The sequence below is a fragment of the Sinocyclocheilus rhinocerous genome, unplaced genomic scaffold (assembly GCF_001515625.1).
Source record: "Sinocyclocheilus rhinocerous isolate Xijiao unplaced genomic scaffold, SAMN03320098_v1.1 scaffold419, whole genome shotgun sequence".
NCBI classification, from domain to species: domain Eukaryota; kingdom Metazoa; phylum Chordata; class Actinopteri; order Cypriniformes; family Cyprinidae; genus Sinocyclocheilus; species Sinocyclocheilus rhinocerous.
In genome coordinates, this window is record NW_015653519.1 from 1,513,782 (window position 1) to 1,522,164 (window position 8,383).

The window sequence follows — 8,383 nt, forward strand, 5'->3', positions numbered from 1 at the left end:
TGCCATCTGAGGGCTCAAAGGGCAAGCACATTCAACTGAGGTTTACTGCCTTGCCCTACATGTACTGTGATTTCTCTGGATTCCCTGAATCTTTTCACAATATTATGTATGGAACTTGGTGAAAGACCTGCTACTGACTGGCAACTGGAAGTGGATCTTGATAAACGGCTGAAGATCCCAACCAGAATAACATCTACACAGCTTCGTCCAGACATGATCATTGTTTCAGATTCCACCAAGCAATTGATCTAGCTGGAGCTTACTGTGCCTTGGGAAGAGGTCAATGCGAGGATGCGTGCTAAATACTAAGAGCTAGTGGAAGAGTGCAGGAGGCAGGGCTGGCAAACTCATTGTGAGCCTCTGGAGGTGGGCTGCAGGGGTTTTGCAGGGCGATCACTCTGCAAAGCATTCACGCTTCTAGGTATCATCAGGGAGGCGAAAAGAAAGGCGATCAGATCCGCAACTGAAGCTGCAGAGAAAGCCACTAGGTGGCTTTGGATTAAGAGGGCAGAACCGTGGGCAATCGCTGCTGGGACACAGACCGCTGGGTCGCCGGGGCGAGGGTGTCTTGATGTTGAAAGACCCAAAACACCTAATGACCCCAGGATACATCACTGATGATGTGTCCCAGCGCATATGCATGATGTGTCTTTCACCTGATAGTTGGTGAAAGACCCGAATTCTTAGCAATTTTGCATTGCGAAATGTGATTTTTGATTTGTTTGACACTTCTCTGGTGAAATTTGACACAAAGTGATGAGCCATGATCCAGCTTTGCTTGCAAAGACTGAGATGCTCCTTTTATAACCAAACGTGATATCTTGGCCTATTACCAATTTAACTGCTTACTGTGAACCGTTTCAAAACAGTTTAACATGGATATTCTATAACCTTTTGACTTTTATTTTGCCTCTGTCCCAACTTTTTGGGAATGTGTTGCAGCCATCAAAACCAAAATTAGTTCATATTTACAAAATACATTTACGTTGGTCAGTGAAAACTTTGGAAATCTTTTCTTTGTACTTTTGTCAATTAAATAAAAGTTAAAGAGAATGAACTAATCACAGATTCTTGATTTTATTGCATTTTACAAAACGTCCCAACTTCTCTGGAATTGGGGTTGTAGATATATCAAAAATAGTTAAGTAATACTTCTTTTTGTCCAATCAAATGCTCTCTAGACTGAAGGACCCAATATACTAAATAAATCAAAGAACAAAAAGGTGTGATATCATTTTGAACAAAATCTGAGCAAAACAAAAGTGTTTTTAGAGTTTGTATCAGTGGTTCAAACCAATTTGTCAGCACAAACTTCTCAAAAAAACGTTGTGCGGCTGTTAAACAGCTTTTTCGATACTTTATTTCCCAAATATTAAGCAAAACACACTGTATTAAAATATGATACGAATCTTTGAGGTATTTGCTAGTAGCTTAAAAGACACAAAGAGCAAGAACACATCACACAAATGGTGTTTGTTGCAACCATTTTTATATCTTCTGTGCACAATTTTGTCAGTGGAAATTAATAGTCTTATCAATGTTTTTTTCTCCATGAAAAACATCATCATCAGTCTGAAATAAAACAATTAACTCTGCCCTTTCACAGGCATAAAGAGAAAAAGTGAGGAAATACATTTGCATCTTTACATCAAGTCCACATTGCATTCTGATCTCAATCACGGTCATTCCACATTTTCTCTCTATATATTTATATATATTTGTAGTTTGTAGGAAATCAGTCTCTGGTCATTTGAAACAGAAGTCCAGACCATAAGAATCGAACCAGAAGAAAAGTCCTTAATTTCTTCTACACGTTTGTCCATTCATTTTTGCGCATTTTGTCTTCATCCTCCAGCGGTTTTCCTCCCTTCATCCAAAGGGACTCAGCAACGAAGTGTCGAAATCGAGGAGGAATACAATCACAGTCTGATCTCACGAAAGAAAACAACAAAATTCCAGCGACAAACCTTTGATCCCCCTCTTAGTCTCTGAGGAACACGGGCAGAGAAGCGACAATATGAGCGCATGCTTTTGAACATGTCTGCTGTCGTGTCGGGGAGGGCAAACAGTATTCAGTAAGTGGCTAATGATTGCGGCAATTATGCCTGTCATGGTGACTGTGTGGGTGGGCTGCTCTGGGCGGAGCTTGGAGAAAGGGAGGGGCTACAACTGCCTGGAGGAGCGCCGGAGGCCCGTGAACTGATCCCGCCTGAGGAACTCTCCAAACCCTCAGAGTTCTCCAACATCTCCTGGATGAGAGGAGGCATGGAGCCGGGAATCTCCATCTTCAAGGTGATCACACGCTCTGCCCCTGTGAGAGATGGAAAATTCATTTTGTTTTCATTTTAATTTCATGTAGCTGCGCATGAATTTTTCTTGCAGTAAAATGGACAAGTAAGAATTAGAACTCATCCAGGAATGATTCATGTGAATGAATGGGACTCACCCTTGGCACTGATGCTCCTCAGGTCGGTAATCTTCATCAGCATCTTAGGGAACATGTGAGGCTTGTGTGGCCTCCTGTTCCTCACGTAGATCTTCAGTGCTTCCAGCAGCGGTTCCTGCAGTATGTCCACCTTATCGGCCTCCTTCAGGTCCTGCCGATCTGCACAAACCAGCAAACACTTCAAATTCAGCTCACAAAGTTCATAGGTTGAGAGCTTATAGGCACACATTCAGATTGAGCAAAATCATGGAGATGGATGCTTTTAGAGGTGAATCTTAAGAAACCTGTCAAGAACTTCATTCATGTCTTTCACCCCAAAATAAAAACAAAACTTGCTTAATTAGAGTAGATTTTTTTGTATTGTTACATTATCTATTTGTTCTGCCAGAATTCTTGTTACCGTTAATGATTTAAAAAAAAAAATCTATTTACCGGTATTTTGTATTTATTTTACAGTCTTTAATTATGATTTTTGTAGAAATATATTTTTATTTGAATTATTTTTAAATATCATAAAAATATACATTAGATAATCCTTTTATATTATTATATCATTTAGATAAATACGACCTGGCCATGTTTTCATGAGATCATAAAATATATATATTCACTATATGTTACATGAGCAGATGCAATACCACCACCAAACACTGCAAAGCACTAGAGGTCCATGTATCAAAAAACATGGAAAGATCATGTGACACTAAAGACTAATGGCTAAAGACTGATGGCTGCTGAAAATTCAGCTTTGCCATCACAGGAATAAATAGTATTTAGAAATATATTTAAATAGAAAACAGTTCTTTTAAATTATTATAATATTTCACAATGTTATGGTTTTTACATTGTTTCATCAAATAAACACAGCCTTGGTAATTATGAGACTTCTCTTACATTAAAACAGTCTTAATTATTTCAATCTTATATATATTTCTCCAGCATATAACACTGTGCACAGTATGTGACCTTTATGTATGCAAGGCACACCAAAAAGACCTACTGCATTTACCTATTACATAAGGTCTATTGTCTAAAAGCACAAACTAATACTGTCAAGTCTTTTAAAAGCACAATTATACGTAAACATAACAGCATCTTTAATAAGCAGCCCATAGGTCAAAATACACAGCATGTGTGTGTACTGTACCTCCACAGAGCAAGCAAATGGCACTGAGCAGTCCCGTCTCTGCGTCATCCATCTCTAGCGGTAGTAGCTGATTGGCGAAGGCGAACACCAGGTCTGTTAACGGACCGAAGCCGGCATTGTGCATCTGTGTTCGGTTCAGCGTTAACCCATCAGAGAACGTCATGGTGTCTTGCTCAGGTGTGTAACGGGTACAGATCCTCAGAATCTAAAAACAAAAACAGAGAGGAGATGTGTTGATCTTAACTCTGCATATATTGAACACAAAACAAGAATGTAACCAAAAACTTGATGGTCCGCATTGACTTCCATAGTATTTTTTTCTTTCATACTATGGAAGTCAATAGGGACAAGAAAATGTTTGTTAAAGGGGTCATATGATGCGATTTCAATTTTTCCTTTCTCTTTGGAGTGTTACAAGCTCTTGGTGCATAAAGAAGATCTGTAAAGTTGCAAAGACTAAAGTCTCAAATCCAAAGAGATATTCTTTATAAAAGTTAAGAGTCAGCCACACCTACCTAAAACGGCTCGTTCTAACACGCCCCCACATACCTACGTCACTATCTGGGAAGATTTGCATAACGCCGTCCAAATGTTCACGCAAAGAAAGAAGGCGTAACTTTTATCCTCGCTGTAGTATTGTTGTTGCTACACTCTCGTCACTCTAGCCCCCGGCCTCTGCTCACTCGCCACCGTGTGTGACGCTGTGTTTCGTTGTGAAAGCGAAACTACTTTGTTTGGCCTTCCAAAAATGGACACGACTAGAAATCAGTGGTTAAATTGTATTTACAACACTGTTCCAGAACACTTCAACCCAAATATTCAGATGTGTGCAGCACATGTTATGGAGGACTGTTTTGTACAGTATGTGGAAAATAATGTGTTTTTTGAACCTTAAACCGCATAAACACATTTCATTACACCAAATACACAAAATAATGTTCTTTTTAGCAACATCATATGACCCCTTTAACCCATATTCTTCAAAATATCTTCTTTTATGTTTAACAGAAGATAGAAACTCGTACAGGTTTGAAACAACCTGAGGGTGAGTAAATGATGACAGAATTTTGAATTATTTAGGTGAACTATGTCCTTCCTTAAAGGGATAGTTCACCTCAAAATGAAAATTCGGTCATTAATTACTCACCCTCATTTCGTTCGAAACCCATGAGACCTTCGTTCATCTTCGGAACACAAATTAAGATATTTTTGATGAAATGTGAGAGCTCTCAGACCCTGCATAGACACCAACGCAACTGTAATGTTCCCAGGTCCAGAAACGTAGTAAGGACATCCAGTAAAACAGTCCATGTGACATCAGTGGCTCAACTTCAGTTTTGCGAAGCTACGAGAATACTTTTTGTGCGCAAAGAAAACAAAAATAACAATTTATTCAACAATCCTTCTCCCCGAGTTACTGTCTTCCGCCATTTTAGAGAGTACCACGATGCATACGCACGCTTTCCCCTAAACATAATCAACGTAATCAGCACTGTTTACGTTCAGCATGCGCGCGGTTTCTCCTGAACGTAAACAACGCTGATTACGTTCTGGGGAAAGCGTGCACATACAAGACGGTAACTCGGGGAGAAGAATAGTTGAATAAATGTAGTTTTCTTTGCGCACAAAAAGTATTCTCGTAGCTTCACAAAACTGAATCCCAAGGATGAACGAAGGTCTTACGGGTTTGGAACGACATGAGGGTCAGTAATTAATGACGGAATTTCATTTTTGGGTGAACGATCCCGTTAAGTTACCTTTTAATTTCCATAATTTTAAAAGAAGTACATTACTAGTGTACAGGCAGTATAATTAAACAAATTTTTTCACAAGAGAATGCTTGTGGGATTTGAACCTACAACCTTCAACAGGCCAAATGTATGTATTCAGCTTCAGTGATGTAATGTAGCCTTGCTGTAAGGTCTGAACCAGCGCAGGCTTTGCATAAGCCAGGTTAAGAGTGTGTTCTCACCAGTATGTCGAGGCAAGCAGCCTTCAGCAGTGTGATCTGGTCTGCGATGGTAAGGGTGGTGAATCCCGGCAGCTGCTTGGCAAACTCCACCGTCTTTATGATGCACTTGGTGGAGAGCTCGCTGAACTTATCCCACAAATCCACATCCAGTGACACGCGCCGCTCCGAGCTGTTACTCTATACACGAGAGAGACAATTTTTGAGACAAAATTACCACAGACCGCTATGGTAAATGTTTAATGTTCAATGAACTCTGGCTGTCAGCTTTAGTGAAGTCTGCTTGTAAACAGAAGCAGAATCAGCGCAGAGTTCTGGGAGTTATTGACAAACTGACACGCATATCTGTAATTACAGTATTGATTCATCATTCAGTGTCAGCTCATTAATTAAAAAACCAATACAGAGCCAAAACAGCGAGGTCATATTCTCACAGATAAAGATTTTATTGGGTTGTGAAGAAGTCAAAATGCCACATTACGTGTAATCCAATGATTTCACTTCATTTATCAGCCTTTTGATGATATTTAATGCATATCTTAAGATATTTCTTATTTATCTCAATATTTTTAACCAACATTTAAAACAATGTTGCCAAGTAGGTTTAAAATGTTTAATGTAAAAAAAAATATATAAGTGAATTATAAGGAAGAACGATGATTAGTGAGAGACCAAAAATTCTTCCCATAAATGTTTCTAATAAAGACATATATTACTAATGCTAATAACAATATTGTACACTAAAACAAAAAAGAACATATAATAATAAAAATAATAATTTACAGAACAACAGTGCAATTACAATAATAACTAAAAACTATTATTTATGGCTGTCTTAATTTATTTGCTTTTACTCAAACCATAGTGTTTTTATTTTGGCTTTTATCTTGGCACATTTTGCTTTTTCAAATTTACAGCATTTGCAGAGATGGAGTTCATGTGAAGCAGCATTTACTGCAAAATGAGGCATGCGTGTTAGACTATATGTTTATTAAAGGGTTACTCCACCCCAAAATGAAAATGTTGTCATTAATCACTTACCCCCATGTCGTTGTTTACGGGTTTGGAACGACATGGGGGTAGGTGATTAATGACAACATTTTCATTTTGGGGTGGAGTATCCCTTTAAATGAATTGAAAAACTAAGCAGCAGTTTGTTCCGTAATTGTTTTCACATGGGTCATACTTCTCAGGTAGGAAATTACAGTAATTTGTATAAATATACAGAACAAGCACATCCCTGAATGATAGTGTATTTAATCATTTTCATTTATATGGACCAATATAACACATTGTAACAAACAGCTATATTTTCCTACAAATATATTTACTGAAACATGTAAATGAAAGAGTGACAATGTTGAAAAATACAATAAAGAAATGGGTTATAAACAGCAAAAGGAAAAACCATCACAAATAGGGAACATTTAGTATATGATTCAACCCTCACACGCTCTTACCGTGGTGTATTTGCCGAGTTGACACAGCGAGGGGAAGGTCTCTTGGTGGGCTTTCCTGATTCTTTCAATCATCTGCTCTGTGTCTGGGCTCAGCGTGTAGCTTTCTGTGCATTCTGGCTTTTTCTCTTCTTTCTTCTTCTTATTCCTGTCATTCCTCACTGCTGCACAGACAAAAAGACAGACGACATAGGTCAATATTGATTGTACATATTCTAATGTCTGTTAATGATTCTTAATTCTTCTTCTTCTTCTTTTTAATAACAATTCTTGATCTTCAGATGACATTCAAAAATGTAGATCATGATCTACTTCTGACACAGATATATTAAGCTGTTATAAAGCTGTTATAATGAATTGTACAAAAATAATAATAATAATTGAATTAAATCATGTTTCTGTAAGAACTGTAGCATTTATGTTACATGTAACTTTTCGCCCTCTCATTAAAAATATTAAGTTGCATGTGCCTTGCATACAGAAATAATAATAATAATAATAGTCAAATATTATAATTAATTTTAGAATATTTTATTAAATATAATAATTTAATAAATCAAGCACTAATATTTCAATAATAATAATAATAAAATATTATTAAGAAGTTATTTTTAATTGAACATTGGTGTTGTTCATAATTTTACATTTTAAAATAATTTTATCACATTTTATCATAAATTGTATGATAACACACTGTAGGTATCAGTGACATGTAATTTCAGGAGAAAATGAAGTGGGCAGAAAAGAACATGCATTTATTATTATTATTACTACTAGAGCTGCACGATTAATCGTTAAAAGATCGCGATCTCGATTCAGACAACCACACGATCGCATTTCTAAATGACAACGATTCTCCCTTGTCTATTAAACCTTTGACAAAGTCTTACCGGATCATTCAAATCTGCGTTCGCACTGCCGCTGACACACAGAGCAGTTACCATGTTCGGTTAAGAAACAGCTTCACAAACAGTCTTTTCAAGCTACACAGTATTATTTCTGTCATACAGTCATTCATATTATCACAGAAATACTGGGATGAAAGTTTATAATTCAGATTGATGTCTATGGTAGCGTGACCAAAATAGAGCAAATCAGCGTTTGAAAATAACTGCCACATAACGTTTGTGTCGATTGCATTGTTTCGCCACTAGGTGGCGAAAACATTTTATTTAAGTGTTTTAAATATTGATAATAATAATAATAATAATAATAAAATGTTTCTTGAACAGCATGTCAGCATATTATTCTGATGATTTCTGAAGGATCTCTGAAGACTGGAGTAATGATGCTGAAAATTCAGCTTTGATCACAGAAATTAATTATATTTTAAAGTATATTAAAACAGAAAACCAATATTAGAA

At 37.0% G+C, this 8,383-nt stretch overlaps 1 protein-coding gene across 3 annotated transcripts in view; it reads right to left on the bottom strand.

Annotated features, from left to right (window-relative positions):
• Positions 1-1,482: 1,482 nt before the first annotated feature.
• Positions 1,483-8,383, bottom strand: part of raraa (retinoic acid receptor, alpha a) — a 187,630-nt gene continuing 180,729 nt past the window's right edge. For 2 of the 3 annotated variants that reach the window (XM_016522965.1, XM_016522967.1), the window contains 5 exons: positions 7,023-7,183; positions 5,566-5,742; positions 3,594-3,798; positions 2,447-2,605; positions 2,109-2,311 (listed from right to left, as the gene is read on the bottom strand). In XM_016522965.1, the coding sequence (XP_016378451.1) occupies positions 2,109-2,311; positions 2,447-2,605; positions 3,594-3,798; positions 5,566-5,742; positions 7,023-7,183 (905 nt within the window). Of the gene's footprint in view, positions 2,312-2,446; positions 2,606-3,593; positions 3,799-5,565; positions 5,743-7,022; positions 7,184-8,383 lie in introns of all 3 variants that reach the window. The other variant, XM_016522966.1, reaches the window with a different exon arrangement.